The sequence below is a fragment of the Mya arenaria genome, chromosome 2, assembly GCF_026914265.1.
Source record: "Mya arenaria isolate MELC-2E11 chromosome 2, ASM2691426v1".
Taxonomy (NCBI): domain Eukaryota; kingdom Metazoa; phylum Mollusca; class Bivalvia; order Myida; family Myidae; genus Mya; species Mya arenaria.
The window spans coordinates 25,425,835-25,442,582 of NC_069123.1; the positions used below are offsets into that span (position 1 = coordinate 25,425,835).

Genomic DNA, 16,748 nt, shown 5'->3' on the forward strand with positions numbered 1-16,748 from the left:
AATTTGTAGTCGGAAATGATGCATTATTATTTTCGTATTGCGTATTATTTTCTCCTATATTGACATTAAAAGTAAACTGGGACGATCTTAGAGGGGGCGCGCGCCCCTAAATTGACTAGTAATTTCGATTCCCCCCCCCCGCCATTCGGGTATAGAACTTCCTCATTATTTTGCCACGCCATTTGAAAAAAGAGCTCCCGCATTATTTAGCATTTTCGCCGCGCCATATGGATCTGGAGGTGCCGCACTTTTTCGCCCTGCCATTTGAAACTAGAACTTCCGCATTATTTGGCATTTCCGCCCCGTCAATTGGATAAAGACCTTCCGCATTACCGCCCCCCCCCCCCCCCCAATCAATTTGGATATAGCGCTTCCGCATTATTTTACCTCCCCCCTCATTTTGGATATAGAGCTTCCGCATTATTTCGATTGTTTGCCCCTCCATTTGGATATTGAACTTCCGCATTGTTTTACATCCACCGCCATTTGGATGTAGAGCTTCCGCATTATTTAGCATTTTCGACCCGCCATTTTATAAAGAGCTTCCTCGTAATTTAGCATTTTCGCCCAACCATTTTCCATTTGGATATAGGGCTTTCGCATGATTTAGCATTTTCGCCCCGCCATTCGGACAATTTTTAGCAGAGCTTTTGCAATATTTCGCCCTGCCATTTGAATAAAGAACTTCCGTATTATATCACATTTTCGCCCCTCCATTCGGATATAGGGCTCTTACTTACTTTTCACTCACCTTACCAAGATGGTTTCCCCAACATTTACTAATGCCGGTGCAATCAGAGAGTGTATACCACGTCATATATTATCTCATTATTGCTACTGTGTACCGCATTATTTCGCCTCGAGTATTGATTACAAACAGATGTATTTTTTCCTGCACGCTTTTTATTTGTTTTGTCGTTTTGTGAAAAATATTGATAATTACCATGCGCATTAAATAACTAGGATTAAGCTACTTTTAGTATCACTGATTCACAGGAGTCGTTTACGACATCAGAGGCAACATGCATGCATCTACAGTCAAAACTCGTTGGCTCGATATCACATGGACCGACCAAGATACTTCGAGCCACACGAATATCGAGCCAAGTGGAAATGCGTATAAAAAGTAAAACAAAATTTGACCTTTACATCCAGGTCGATCCAACGAGGAAATCGAGCCAAGCGATATGGATCCTGTTTCTGGGTTTCGACCGTATTAAAGTATCCATGGGCAACTGTTGGGCTCTGCATTGTACATCTTTATCAAATATATGTACATGTGTTATGATCGCATATCGACTGAAGTTAACGATATCTTAGCCTGCATTATGTTTTTAGTATTTTAAAGACAAAAAATCCAGTTTCCCATATTTGCAATCCTACTATTAATGTTGGTCGGGTCATAAAATACGTTGTGTTTTAATTTTGGAATCTTCCGTGCATCAGAAGTGTTTCGTTTTCATAATATATATATAGAATATTATATGATAAATGTTTTACTTAAACTGAATATTAAATATGTATGTTAAATTCCATATTGACCGTCTGTAGTAATCCATGTACAGTGTATTGTTTAGCATGTTCCCTCCATCTGTCTGATTTTAATGTTGACTGATTTTATGGGAACATGTTTAGCATCCCAGTATCCGATTCCGCCTAGCTCCTTCTTTCCAAAAACGCCGTTAACACATCCGAGTCGGTAACAAGTGTTGTACCACCACCCACCACCGTCCATATACTTCTGACAACAGTTGTTGACGCTAAGGTCATTGTCACGGTCGAACGTTGAAAATTTCATGTTGTCATGGTAACTGAGAAGCTCCTTGATGCTGCCCTCGTAGCCGAACGCGTCCACGTTCATCTTGTATGCGGTGGCAGCCTCGTGGACGGTGAACACCTTGTAATGTGCGAACTCGTACCCGCCTTCCCACGTGCTCATGTTGAAGAATATCTCAACGCCTTCTTGCGTCAGGCGGTGGATCTTCTCCAGGCCCAGCCAGTGTTCGCTGCTGACATCACCGAAGCCTCGAACGTACTCTGCCCACGGCTGGTAGAAATTAACGGAGCCGTCCAATCGTTTCTGGAAAGCAATATAACAGTTAGGTACACTTAAAGTGGGTCTACGGTGGCCGAAGTCAGGCGTTTGATTCAACTTTCGAAGATGGCGGCGAATACGTAGAAATCACCGTGTTTTGGGCCATAGCGTCGTTAGCTTTAACAATATGACATTATGTAGTCATTGACGTCAGCTCTTCCACTATAACATAGCTTGGCCAATGACGTCCGCTCTAACACTGTAACACAGTATGGTTATTGACGTCAGCTTTAACACTATGACATAGTATGGTCATTAACGTCAGCTCTGACAGTATACCATATTATGGATATTGCCGACAACCAAACTCTATAACATAATATGGTCATTGACGTAAGCTCTAATAGTAAAATATAGTATTGATATTGACATCAGCTCATATAGTTTAACAAAGTACAGGTATTGACGTCAGCTCTAACACAATATCATATATATAGTCATTGACGTCAGCTCTACCAGTATAGTATAATTTGGCCATTGACGGCAGCTTTAACAGTATAACATAGTTTGGCCATTGTCGTCAGCTTCAACAGTATAAAATAGTTTGGCCATTGACGGCAGCTTTGACAGTATAACATAGATTGGCCATTGACAGCAGCAGTTAAGTATGGATATTGACGTTAGCTCTTACAGTATAATATAGGATGGAAAATGACGTCAGCTCTAACAGTAAAACACAGTATAGACAATGACGTTAGCTCTATCAATGTGTTATATGTCCTTTGGCTTCAGCTCTTACTCTATGACACAATATTGGCATTTACGCAAGCTCTACCTGTATGAATGTCCATCCGCCGTGCTCCATGTCACAGTAGACGAGGAACGGGCACCTGCCGTCTGGAGAGATGTGATACAGGCCGTCCTCTCGGCTTCCGTTCGCGTAGATCTCGCCGCAGTCTGATGAAACGATTATATATTGCTATGGACAACAGCAACTCAAGGCCAAACGTAAGTATTTACCTAGCTATCATGAAGTTAACCCCACCCCTCCCCCCAATCATACTCGAGCCATTTCATTAGCGTTCGCATCATACGGTTTCATTTTTCCTAGAATATTATGTACCAGGCGCTTACAAAGCTATACATTTGCAGGGAAATATTTATTTTAAAGCTAGACCTGGTTTTGTTTGGTTATACACGTTTAATGTATTTTGTTACCATAAACACTAAAACGCAGTTTTTTTTGTTTTTCTTTTCATCCCGAACAAAGAAGTAAGTTCATATCTGTTTCAACTACCCAAAACCTACCAAACAAATGACGCTAAACCTACAAACGAATTGGAATGGCCTTACCAAGACATGAAAGCATACAACATACATGTATATAACGTGTATATTATTTCGATCACTCTGTTATCACACTGAGTATGCATGTTTATTTACTGTTTATATATATGGAGCGCAGATCACCGACCTCTCGGGAATCCTTGAATAGTGGTAAGGCCGCTCTCTTTCCGGTCGACAAGTTTCTGGAGCTGCTCTATCCGGCCCTCCATGGCCGCCAGACGCGTGTCTGATTCGGCGTTTTTGAACGTGGATTGTGCTCCATTACAGATGAAAGTGTCTCCAGCTCCGTTTCCTACGTCCCGACACAACATCCATATTACAATCACAAGAATGCAAGATGAGTTCAGTATCAGGCTTTCCGTTGCAAATCGAAGCATGTTGCAAATTGACCACTGAATAATATAATCACTCCTATATCTCTCTATATATGTAGTTGAAGAGTCCACTTAACTTCACCTATCCGTATATTATGGTGGCATATTACTTCCGAAATATAACCTGATAGCAATCGGAACTCCTCGGCTAGTATCAAGATATGGCCTCGAATATAATACGGGTCGTCAAACTCCGCGCAGTGTTACTTCCCTTGCAGTACAGTAATCACTGCCTTCACAAATATCACGTGATGATAGAAACGGCACGTGATTGCAATTTACAAAATGGACGGAACACCTTTAAAAGAAATTCCAGCAACATGTTTCATTTGTTTAGAAAATAAACGATTTTATTCAATAAAAGGAAAAAATGCAAAACGTTCGATACATGTCTGAATAGCTAACAACACATCCATGTTGATATTGTAATTTGTAAATCCTACTTTCAATTTGAAAAAAGACCGAACATTTCCGAATGTTTTTTTTAATTGTTATTTTTTTATAAAACATATTATGCCTATCAACTGGCGTAAAGTAATTGTTTAAGAAAGGATATAAGAATAAATATATATGATTAAAAAAAATGCCATTAAAAGTTTTCATCCAATTTTGGATGAAAATCTTGTGGTGGCAGTGATTACTGTACTGCAAGGGAAGTAACACTGCGCGGAGTTTGACGGGTCGTAAGAAAATAGTTCATCATGGCCGACCAAGAAGATGTTCAAACAACCAAGAGATATGTTAGTCCAAAGACAGAATGAGGAGCGAACCTTTACCACTTATTTGTGTGTAAGTGTTATTTTTATACTTATTGTATTTTAATAAAATATAAAAATAGTTTTAAAAGAGCCCTAAGTAATGAGAAACTAATTGGAAATGTCATTAATTCTTACTCTTAGTGGGTGGGGTAAAGTCTTCTTTCATTTGACAGATTCTAATTCAGTAAATTACAATTTTGAAGCTCCAGTGATCAGTAGTCATTCTAAAATGCCGTCCAGGCTTCTTTTTTTATAATGGTTAGCCAGGCTAACCATCATTAAAAAAAGCCTGGACGGCATTTTAGAATGACTACAGTGATCAGTGGCAAAAATTAAGAAAACAAATACTCTATTTGTTTGTTTTTTAAATAACAAATAAGTCTGAATCTGACTTTACTTATATCGATAATAGGTTAGACTTTCTTTCTCAGTGTATTTATCTCATACATTTCATATCATTAACTTTAATTTTTTATAATTAAAATTTACATTCTTTTAACCAAGGATGTGTGGTTTATATTTCCGTGAGTGTTGGTAGCAAACAACTTAATGTAATGGCACAATTGAATACCTCGGCCCTGTTCACTAATATAGTTCTCTAAATGAATTAATTAGATCCTCATTCTATTGGTTTAACAAAATGAGTTTGAACGCAAAAACCAGCACATATTTCTTTCAAGACTAAATTCTTTGATATCCAACAGTGGTGGTGATGCAGAAACATTGAAAAATGCTGACATTTTTACAAAAATGCAGACATTTAAATTTTAATCTTATTGTCATTTTCAGAGAAGAGTATGGTACCAGGGGTGCAGCTGACTCTGATTCCCGTGTTGTTCTAATGAAAAAAGGCAGATGAGGTAATGGTTGTGCTATTTTCGAAATTCGGACAATAATTTAACAGTCAAGTATCCTATTGGTTTAAGCCCAAAAGTACCTGCATGTTTGTACAATTAACCAACAAGGATTGACAGTATTAAAATATCAACATAGTAGATGAATTTAAACATGATAACAATTTCATTTCATATTTTTTAATTAACCAGCAGTCCAGAGCTAAAAGCTGCTCTCTCACAGATTGACAGTTCTTCTTGGTCATTCTTCAAAAGCCCAAATGAGTAATTAAATTAAATTTACACATATAATTAATTATATGGCTTAAAGCAATAGCAAAAAAATATTTCCCAAACAATTGAAATCTGTTCTATTATGTGTGACCTTATATGACTAGTTGGAGGAATTTTTACCAAATTTTCAAACTTGTATATGAAAGACTGTGATCTGATATTATGTCAGCAGTCTAATATCACTGGTTTCCATACATTTGCTCAATAATTGCCAATTGGCTCGTTTAAAGACAAAAATAAAAAAGGTGTCAGAACAGTAAAACTGTGAGGATGCAGCTTTAAATTGGTGTTGCACTTAATGTTTTGTGAATACTTTTCTGTTGTTGTACAGGCTTTTAAAATAATTGATCTGAAAATATAATTCCTATTATTGTTGTATTTTCTGTTTTCTATTTCAGGCACTGGAATCCAAATGTAATCAAAAATGCCATTGTATGAGGATTGACCTGCAATGCATGGCAATCATCTTAACACAACTGCAACGCCTTCCTTGGAAAAATGAGTGCAAGATGGAAACAAAGCGTTCAGTGGAACATCTTGTCATCTCAAATATTTGATGACTTACATATTGATGTGAAGTTGAAGATAAAAGTCATCTGTTGGTCCGTGATTATTAAATAAATCCGAACATATATTTTAAAAGGGTAAAATGATAAAGGATTTATATACGCTTTAAGTGGTTTTCCTATATTATGGAGGGAAGATAACTTCAAAAACAGAAACAGATGGCATCGGCAGACCAAATAAAGGAGAACTATTTTGTTCAGTTCAATTTTTAAGACTGCAGAAAATCTGTTAATAGAGCACATCCTTGCAAATGCCATATTGTAAACTGGGCTCTTTAAAATGTGAAAAGGTGAAAGTGGTCTAGAGGATAAGCCCCACATTCAAGGTTGTGAGTTCAAGACCTCCAAGATACTTTCTCTTGACCTCAGGAAAAGGATGTCCATACTTGTTTCTTCTTAGGCAACAGACTTAAGAGTGATTTTGTAAGCTTCCAGCTTGCATAGCAATCTGATAAGGCATAAAATAAGTACTAGCTGACTTGCAAACAGTTTTTCCATTTGTGTTGATTTATTTTTCAGTCTGTTGGAATGTTTATTAGAAGTGATGCGCATTGCTTACTGCAACCAATATTAATTTTCTTTATTAAGTTGAATTTAACAAACACATAACATGGCTTGTGATTTTACGGATGGCTGATACATGTTTATTTCGTTGATTGTATGAGTTTATTTTCTCAAATGATGTAATAAAAGTTGAATGAATGAATGACTGTCCTTTTTTGTTTGTCCTTTTTTGTTTGAAGAAAATGTGTTGAGGTTTTGGCATAGCATAGTGTCATCATCATCATCACCATTGTTGTGTACAAATAAAACATTCAAAACAATGTATTAAAAACCAAACTGTCAAGCCAAGTACTCAAAGAGGCACAAGGATATTGCTAAAGAGACCGGTAATACAATTAGACAAATAAAATGTAAAGAAAGATCTATAATTCTGACACATGGTAATGCTTTAGTCCTCTCATTGTGTGTTTATGGTTAAAGAGGAGACATACAGTATATTTTGTAATGAAGACTTAAATTTGTATGGCAACTTAAAGCCATATATGGGGATTAAGCGCCAGAAATATTGTGAAGTCTCCCAAAAGACTCAATGCACTTAAAAGGTCTTGCCACAGAAATGAAAGTAAAAATGGGAGCAAAAACTAATTTATCATTAGTTTTACATTGGATTGCATACACATGGCTCTGTTATTACTTGACTAATATTAAAAATAAAATTAAGAGACATGTTGATCCAAACTGTAATTATTCTTGTTTGCATTTTATGGAGTTGGACATAAAAGAGTCATTTGGTGAAGAGTGATCTAAAGGCTAATAATAATTCAAAATAGGTTAAGTATTATTGAAAAAAGTCTGGTATACATTGCTGAAAAGCTTAGTAACCTGGCTAAATATTTGTTTAAGGCTTTTATTTACAAAAAAATGAATCAGTTGAGTATCTTATCAGTTACTCTTTTGGTGTTGTTGCTTTTAATTAAAAATGACAATTTACTCAAAAATATTGAGACTAATAATTATAGATTTAGACAAGTATAATGTGTAAGGAAACTTCTAATGAGTGGGTTTTATCCACAGCCTAGGAGGTAAAGTGAAGCATGAACTGCCTTGAACAAATACAATTTTAAGACAAGATCTGTCAACTTAGTGCACCAGTCAATTGTAACCCCCCCCCCCTCCCACCCCAGGTCAGGGGGAATACTGGGGTTAACCAGGGGAAATGGGCCGTGTTTTTACCTATCAGGTGGCCCTGCAGTGGTGGTTGAATGCGTTGGTTTTATCTTCGCTTAAAATATAGAGGGGAATGGACCTTACCTAGAGTCCCTTGGGTGTGGGGGCATTTGGCAGAGATTTTGCCATTGGATCGTCCGCGCAGGGTGGGGATTTTAGCCGGGGTTGGCTGTACTGAAAGTCAAAGTCCCCACTATTCCCCAGATGGGGAGGCCGTGGTTACAATTGTCTGGTGCATATCCACATGAACGTTGTATTGGTACTCTAACAATTGAGCTTACTGCGTAGATAGTCACCGCCCCACCTCAACCCCACAGAACTGTTTACACAAAAAAAAACTGCAGCCCAAACCCAATAATGCTGAAGTAAAAGCATGCATAGATTTCAGCTGGTAAAGCTGACTGGGTGCCAAGCTCACACCCATCCTACCACAATCCACAAAAGTCTGCACAATGCAATCAATGATTTTACAGAATAGTAATGTTGTTTTAATGGCAAGACATAGTGTGAAAAAATAACACGGCAAAGTATGACTTAAAACTTACATTTCATAGGGTATTAACTGTTGAGAAAATGTTGACATTTAGTCCATGCATGCATTTAATCCGATGTAATGATTCATGCATGCCATGAACCGTATGATCATTTCAATGACTGTCGAGTACATTTTCTGCGGTTTTTCTGTGTGCTCACGATTTTTCTAGAGGAAATAGAGTGCTTCAACTATAAGGAAACATCTAAATATCCATAAAACGAACATTCTTTGAGGTTACAATAAATATTTTCTCTTAAACAAGCACATTTAATTTAACAAAATCCATTTCCTTGTTGTTACAATGGGCCTTCTTTACGCGGATTGAAAACAGTGTTAATCGCCGGCAGCCGCATCGCACTTTCGTATATCCTTACTACTATTTACGAGGTCTATCTCGAAGCTTGCCCGGAGATGGCCGAGTTGTTACGATTGAACCTGATAGCGTTCGCGAGTTGTTTCGTGGTCAGCACTTAATTTTGGCGATACTTTTCTAGCTATCCTTGAAAAGTCTATGGGGTATTGTCTTCAAACTTATTTCACAGATAGATTCCTGAGTGATTTGGCACTGACTGCAGTATTTTCTTTGTTATAGCCCATTGTTTATTTTCAAGCTTGGTTTCGTCCGAGGCACTATTTGTAAAATCTTTAAGGTATGTACTTTAAATTTCATTGAAACAGATGGATCCCATTGAAAAAAAAGTGCAGTGCATATAAACTATAACTCTTGGTGCAGGTTTGAGAGTTACTGTTCATTGTTATATTGTTATCCTTTGTAGTAAGGCGATTTTGATTGTGTTCTTCTTTCGGCGGTGATTGGCATTATGTGACTCCTCTTGTAATTATATTATTGTATGATGCATTGATTTGGAGATTTACGGCGACCATTATTTAATATGAGAAGTAACATCTTATGTCACTCAAAATTAAAGTACATTGGAAATTATTAAAAGGGACTTATATGCGGCATTATATTTTTTGCATTATCGCCCGCTATTTTGGTATAGAGTATCCGCATTATTTAGCTTTTCGCCCCGACATTTGGATACAGAGCTTCAGCTTTGTTTTGCATTTTCGCCCCGCCATCTGGATACAGAGCTTCAGCATTGTTTTGCATTTTCGCCCCGCCATCTGGATACAGAGCTTCAGCATTGTTTTGCATTTTCGCTCCGCAATTTGGATACAGAGCTTCAGCATTGTTTTGCATTTTCGCCCCGCCATCTGGATACAGAGCTTCAGCATTTTTTTTTGCATTTTGGCTCCGCAATTTGGATATAGAGCTTTTGATATAAAGTAAAGGTTCCAGCCCATGACATGGGTTCTGGACGTCTAATCGATGTGTAGCAAATGTGTCCATATTTTCATCCCCCACCCCCGTGAGTTCTTACTTACTTTTTTAACTCACCGTACCAAGATCGGTGTGTGTATACTGTAACATTATACGGCAATGAATTAATTCCTCCCGCTATTTATAGTTCACCTTGTATGATAAGGCCGGCCAGCCAACACAGGCGGTCAGTTTATCTCTAGCAGTCAGAGCTGTACCATCCTCACCAATATCATATGTATCAATAATAAATAGTTAGAACACATGCAGTCGTTCTTCATAACATAACATGGTGTCAGAAAAGAACTCATCGCTCATATAGTATTAAATGTGGATTATTTTAACATTGGATCGTTAATTAATAGATTAAGCATCTAATAAACTGTTCACTGTGAGAATGGAGTTAAGTGGTGTTCCAACACCGTGCATGGATTGGAATAGCTCAAATCTTCCGGAAGCTTGGAAGAAGTTCACAGAGCACTGTGAGCTTATTTTTAAGGGTCCACTTAAAGGGAAGGATGAGGATGTACACATCACTTATTTGCAACTTTGGATGGGTGAAAAGGGTCGGGACCTGTACAAAACACTAGAACTGTCAGCGTCCGACAGAGAACATTTGTCAGCAATTTGTGAAGCGATTACAAAACACCTACAGCCGACGATCAACCCCGTTTTTGCACGATATCGTTTCAACAATATGACACAGGGAGAACTTTCTTTCGAAGAATTCTTGACCAAATTGAGAGTAATGGTGAAGGATTGCAATTATAAGGACAGTGAAGACATGATCAGGGATAGGATTGTGTTTGGAATAGTATCACAAAAAATCCGAGAAAAACTCATTAATATGGGAGAAAATTTGACCTTGAGCAAGGCTATTCAAATATGTCAAAGCTTTGAATATGCTCAAGCACAACTGCGCGAAATGCAGGCACCATCGCAAGGAGCAGCCGTTAATGTGGTTCGTTCAAGAAGGGTTACTGGTCATAACACCTCAGGCCAGCCTGGTCACAATTCCTCAGGCCAGTGTGAGCAGAGAAGACAACAGCGCGTCACTTTGGGAGAAGACGTTACCCGGTGCCAAAATTGTGGGCGGAAACACCAACAACAACACCAGTGTCCCGCAAAGGGAAAACAATGTCACAAATGTCAAAAATGGAACCATTTTGCATCAGTGTGTAGAAGTGTAAATGAAGTTATTGACAATAACAATTCTTGTACTCATGATTTCAAGGATTTAGTGATTGACAATGTGGAGTCCACTGTTAGGAATGGGCAGGTATTTGCAGAGTTCAAGGTAGGTCCTTCCAATTTGTCCGTACAGTTCAAGATTGATACTGGTAGCCAAGTCAATATATTGCCATACAAAACCTTTAGAGACATAGGCATAAAGTCAGTTCTAGAAGCCTCACATTCAAAGCTTTCAGCCTATGACGGAAGCACGTTAAATGTAAAGGGATGCATTACTTTGAGGTGTAATCATCCTGGAACTGGCCAAACAAAGGATGTTTACTTTCATGTAGTTGACACACATTCAAGTCCTTTGCTAAGTCTCCAATCATCCCTTGACTTTGAACTCATAAATCTCACATACACAGTTATGTCAGATTCCCAGGTCAACCCCCTCACTAAAGACATGGTATTAAAGGAATACAAGGAAGTGTTTGATGGCATTGGTCTGCTAGCCGGTGAATGTAAGATTCACATTGATCCCACTGTCCAGCCTGTGGTGCATCCCCCAAGAAAGGTCCCTATAGCATTACAAGAAAAGGTCAAGGATGAGTTACTCCGCATGGAGTCATTAGGTGTCATCGAAAAGGTCAATGAACCCACTGACTGGGTTAGTTCAATGGTCGTTGCCGAAAAAGCCAATGGCAAAATTCGTATATGTCTGGATCCGCGTGACTTGAATAAGGCCATTCAACGTCCACATTACCCTTTAAGAACTCTGGATGATATATTGCCTCAGCTTTCAGGCGCAAAGTACTTCACAAAGCTTGATGCTAGGAGTGGTTATTGGGCATTGAAACTTGAGAGAGAGTCATCGTTCCTTACATGTTTTAACACCTTATATGGAAGGTACCGATATGTCCGAGTTCCCTTTGGTCTGAAGTCAAGCGGTGATCTTTTTGTGCAAAAGATTGATGCTTGTCTCGAAGGTCTAAGTGGCGTAGCTGTCATCGTGGATGACATACTAGTGTATGGGTCATCTAGAGAGGAACATGACTCCAATCTTAGAGCAGTCCTAAAGAGGTCTCATGATGAAGGAATTCGTTTTAACGAAACCAAACTCGAGGTCGGGGTATCAGAAGTAGACTACTTTGGTCACCTTCTCACATCAGATGGTTTGAAAAAATCAACCTCAAAGACAGAGGCTATACAGAAAATGAAGCCACCCAAAAATAAATCAGAACTTGAAACCATATTAGGTATGGTAAACTATCTGTCTAGATTTGCCCCAAACTTGGCAGATGTAACAGCCCCTCTGAGACAATTACTGTCTAAAGAAGTTGAATTCTGTTGGGAAACTGCACAAAGTGATGCATTTGACAAAATGAAACAAATCATCACAGACCCGAATCAGGTTTTATCCTATTATGACAAAAGCAAGCCATTAACATTGCAAGTTGATGCCTCCAAGTTTGGTCTCGGAGCAACAATAATGCAAGACGGGAAGCCACTTGCATATGCATCAAAATCACTCACACAAACTGAGGTCAATTACGCACAAATTGAGAAGGAAATGTTTGCTATTTTGTTCGGCTGCAAGCGGTTCCACCATTTTGTTTATGGTCACAAAGTCAACGTGCAAACTGATCATTTGCCGTTAGTTTCTATTTTCAAAAAATCAATAAACACAGCTCCTGCACGATTGCAGCGTATGCTACTACAGCTACAGAAATATGATCTTGACATCAAACATTATCCATCCAAACAAGTACCAGTTGCAGACACACTGAGCAGGAACTTTCTAAATGAAACGTTCCCTGAATTGTCACAAGGCATGGACATGCAGGTACACATGGTTATGTCTCGTTTACCTGTATCTGACAGAAAATTGAATGAATTGAAGGACAAAACAAGTCAAGATGAGACTTTAGTATTGTTGAAACAGACTATACTTCAAGGTTGGCCAACCTCTAGAAAAATGTGTCCGTCCCAGATATTGCCCTTCTGGAATTTCCGTGATGAGTTAACTTCTATTGATGGGTTAGTCATGAAAGGAAATAAAATAATCATCCCCAAATCAATGCAGTCTCAGATGCTTGAACTCATTCACACAGGTCACATGGGAGTTGAGAAATGTCTCAGAAGGGCCCGGGATGTTATGTTTTGGCCAGGAATATCGGCTGATATTACCAATCTCGTGTTAAAATGCAACACCTGTTTAAAACACAGAAACTCGAACCCAAAAGAGCCATTAATTCCCCTTGAGATTCCTGATTATCCATGGCAAATTATAGGCACTGATCTATTCACCTGGGAAAACAGGAACTATCTTCTGATAGTGGATTACTATAGCAGGTATTTTGAGGTCAAGGAATTGCCCAATATGAAAAGCACCACGGTCATAAACAGAATGAAAGGCATAATGGCCAGATGGGGAATTAGTGAGAAGGTTATATCTGATGGTGGTCCCTGTTATATCTCTCAGGAGTTCGCTGATTTTGCAAAAGAATGGGATTTCAATCACCAGACAATTAGTCCCTATCACAGTCAATCAAACGGTCTAGCTGAGAAATATGTGTCAGTTTGTAAGAAACTCCTTACAAAGGCTAAGGACGCTGGGCGTGATCCTTTTATTGGCATATTAGAATACCGGACCACCCCTCTTGAGTCAGGGTATTCCCCTGCGCAGTTAAACATGGGCAGACAATTGCGCTCTATCCTCCCAACATCTAAGGAAAATCTAATGCCCAAGGTGATATCTCCTAATTTAGTCAGGCAGGGTATTCAAGATAGCAAACAGAAGGGGAAGAAATATTATGACAGACAAGCAAGGTCACTAGAGCCCTTAACATATGGAGAAAATACAATGATCCAACAATTAAATAAAACTTGGAGACCAGCCACTGTAGTTGACAAGTTAAATGAAAGATCATACACTGTTCAGTGCCCAGATGGGTCTATGTACACACGAAATAGGCGGGATCTATTAAAGACCAATGAGCCCTGCCATGGTCAATTTGCAGAGCCAGAAATACAGGAAATGCCTTTAGGTCAAACACCTACCCAGACTGACATCAAAGATTCGGAAAGCCCTCTAATTGGCAGTACTTCCTCTCCATGTATCAATCACAATCTGTACGTGACCAGGTCAGGAAGGGCCGTAAAACCAAAAGTAATTGAATCCATGTGATGTTCATTTCGCTTGTAAGCTGATTGAATCACTTATCTAAATTAGTTGTTTGATGTTTAAATTAGTCTGACAACCTTTAATAAATTTCCGATGAAATTCAAATCCTGCTATTATAACCCTAACATTGAATAACTCTTTCTCTTTTCCTCTATAAATAAATATAAATAATTTGATATCAAATCACATATATATCTATTGATAATATCTTTTGTTTGTAAAGAAGGGAGATGTAACATTATACGGCAATGAATTAATTCCTCCCGCTATTTATAGTTCACCTTGTATGATAAGGCCGGCCAGCCAACACAGGCGGTCAGTTTATCTCTAGCAGTCAGAGCTGTACCATCCTCACCAATATCATATGTATCAATAATAAATAGTTAGAACACATGCAGTCGTTCTTCATAACATAACATATACCACGTGATAAATTGCGTCATAAATGCTACGTCGGAAGGCAATATTTTTCTTTAAATGAAGACTTTAAACAAAGATAACATTCCTATTTCTTCACCATATTAAATGAAACAAAGCGCAGTCTACGCCTCTTACGGAGCCACGCATTCGGTCTTTACCATAGTTTCATTTAGAGTTTAGTTTCTTAAAACACTTCGACAAACCTTTTCACAATACAGCTGTCTGACGGAGCACTGTCAAAACATTAAATTATAAACAGGTTTGTCGAAGTTTTTGATGAAACTAATCACCATATCAAACTTCAGTAATAAAACGAAGGCGGAGCTCTTTAAGTGGAATAGACTGCCCTTTGTTTTATTTAAAATGGTGTAGTAAAAGAAAAGTTATCTTGATTTAAGTCTTCATTTAAAGAAAAATATTGCCTTCCGGCATATATGACGTTATTTTTCACGTGGTATACACACACTGATGATGGTTTCCCTAAACTTACTTTTTAAATGCCGGTGTAACCATTATGATAATGTGTATACCACGTCATATATTACCTCATAACGGCTACAGTGTACAGCATTGTTTCACCTCGAGTTTTGATTACAAACAAAGAAAACCCGGAGAAAACCCACTTGTCCGTCTTTAGTTTGGTATGTGGTCACCAAGCCGGACAAGTGGGTTTTCTCCGGGTTCTCCGGTTTCCCCCACAACACAAGACCACACTCGCGCGTAAAATCGTGCCAACGAGAGTGATTAATATAATGTTGTAATAAATTGTTTCACAATCGTTGTAACATAAATATGTTTCAACTAAAAATTACATACAAATATATCTTCTTTTTTTATTTCTTCACGCTTTTTATTAATATCTGTCGTTTTCTGATAAATATTGATAATTATCATGCACATTAAATAACTAAGATTTAGCTAGCCTTAGTCTCACTGATTCCTATGAGTCGTTCACGATATCAGAGGCAACATTCGACTTTTAAATATTAAAAGCCATGGGCAACGCAAGCTCTACCTGTATGAATGTCCATCCGCCGTGCTCCATGTCACAGTAGACGAGGAACGGGCACTTGCCGTCTGGGGAGATGTGATACAGGCCGTCCTTTCGGCTTCCGTTCGCGTAGATCTCGCCGCAGTCTGATAAAACGATTATATATTGCTATGGACAACAACATATTTAAGCCAAACTTAAGTAGTTACCTAGCTATCAGACAGGTACACCCCCCAATCATCCTCAGCCATTTCATTAGCCTTCGCATCGTACAGTTTTATTTTTCCGCTAGTAATTTACGTAGGCAGCATTCACAAAAGCTATACACATGCAGGTTAATGAACAAATTTAAAGCTAGACCTGGTTTTGGTTTGTTATACATGTCTAAACTTGGTTCATTATCATTATAGCTTGGTAAAGGCAGTTTTCATTTTTCCTATCTTAAAAAAGTAAGAGTCAAATGACGCTTTACCTAGAACTAAATTTTCATGGCCTTACCAAGACACGACAGCTTAATACATATTATGTATATTGAGTGTATATTATTTTAAATTGCGTATATATGTTTATTTATTATTCTTAATTATGAAAGCGCCGATCACCGACCTCTCGGGAATCCTTGAATAGTGGTAAGGCCGCTCTCCTTCCGGTCGACAAGCTTCTGTAGCTGCTCTATCCGGGCCTCCATGGCCGCCAGCCGCGCATCTGACTCGGCGTTATTGAACGTAGATGGCGCTCCATTACAGATGAAAGTGTCTCCAGCCCCGTGTACTACGTACTGACACAAACTCCATAATACAATCACAATAATGTAAGAATAGGTCAGCTTCGGACACTTCGTTGCAAATCGAAACATGTTGCAAACCGGTCACTGAATACTACGTATAATCACTTCTGTCTCTCTCTATATATGCAGTTGAAGTGTCCACTTAACTTCAATTTTCGGGTTGTTTAGTAAACAATTACAATATCCGTTACAACAGATAATTCGTACATTGTCACAGTGTGTTCTGTTTCACTCAGTTTATATTTTACATGAACACATGGGGATCAGTCTAAAATACTTGTTGTTGTTTTTATTTCTGGCATTCACAATAAATTGTATCTATACGTATAAACACAATAGATTGATGACGGTGCTTAAAGAAAATTAGAGGGTTACGTTACGAATACATGTAGAAAA

At 38.3% G+C, this 16,748-nt stretch overlaps 1 protein-coding gene and 1 long non-coding RNA gene across 3 annotated transcripts; one reads left to right on the plus strand and one right to left on the minus strand.

Annotated features, from left to right (window-relative positions):
- Positions 1 to 869: 869 nt before the first annotated feature.
- LOC128222667 (angiopoietin-related protein 7-like) lies at positions 870 to 16,450 on the minus strand. Of its 2 annotated transcripts, XM_052931768.1 has the most exons (4): positions 16,172 to 16,450; positions 15,590 to 15,711; positions 2,871 to 2,992; positions 870 to 2,080 (listed from the first exon to the last, which is right to left on the minus strand). In XM_052931768.1, the coding sequence occupies exons 2-4, from the start codon at positions 15,603 to 15,605 to the stop codon at positions 1,574 to 1,576; spliced, it is 645 nt and encodes a 214-aa protein (XP_052787728.1). In that variant the 5' UTR covers positions 15,606 to 15,711; positions 16,172 to 16,450; the 3' UTR covers positions 870 to 1,573. The 2 variants fall into 2 exon arrangements, with proteins under 2 accessions (XP_052787728.1, XP_052787727.1); XM_052931767.1 differs by lacking the exons at positions 15,590 to 15,711; positions 16,172 to 16,450 and adding an exon at positions 3,510 to 4,070 and having other exon boundaries at positions 871 to 2,080.
- LOC128222688 (uncharacterized) lies at positions 4,419 to 7,752 on the plus strand. The gene is made up of 3 exons (XR_008259206.1): positions 4,419 to 4,545; positions 5,304 to 5,374; positions 6,040 to 7,752. It is a non-coding gene; the product is annotated as an uncharacterized LOC128222688 (long non-coding RNA).
- Positions 16,451 to 16,748: the final 298 nt, after the last annotated feature.

Coding starts and splice junctions, on each gene's coding strand:
- LOC128222667 (XM_052931767.1), bottom strand. CDS start 3,759: ATGCTTCGATTTGCAACGGAAAGCCTGATACTGAACTCATCTTGCATT. Junction 2,993..3,509: donor TATTCAAGGATTCCCGAGAG/GTCGGTGATCTG, acceptor TCGTTTCATCAG/ACTGCGGCGAGATCTACGCG. Junction 2,081..2,870: donor GCGGATGGACATTCATACAG/GTAGAGCTTGCG, acceptor ATTGCTTTCCAG/AAACGATTGGACGGCTCCGT.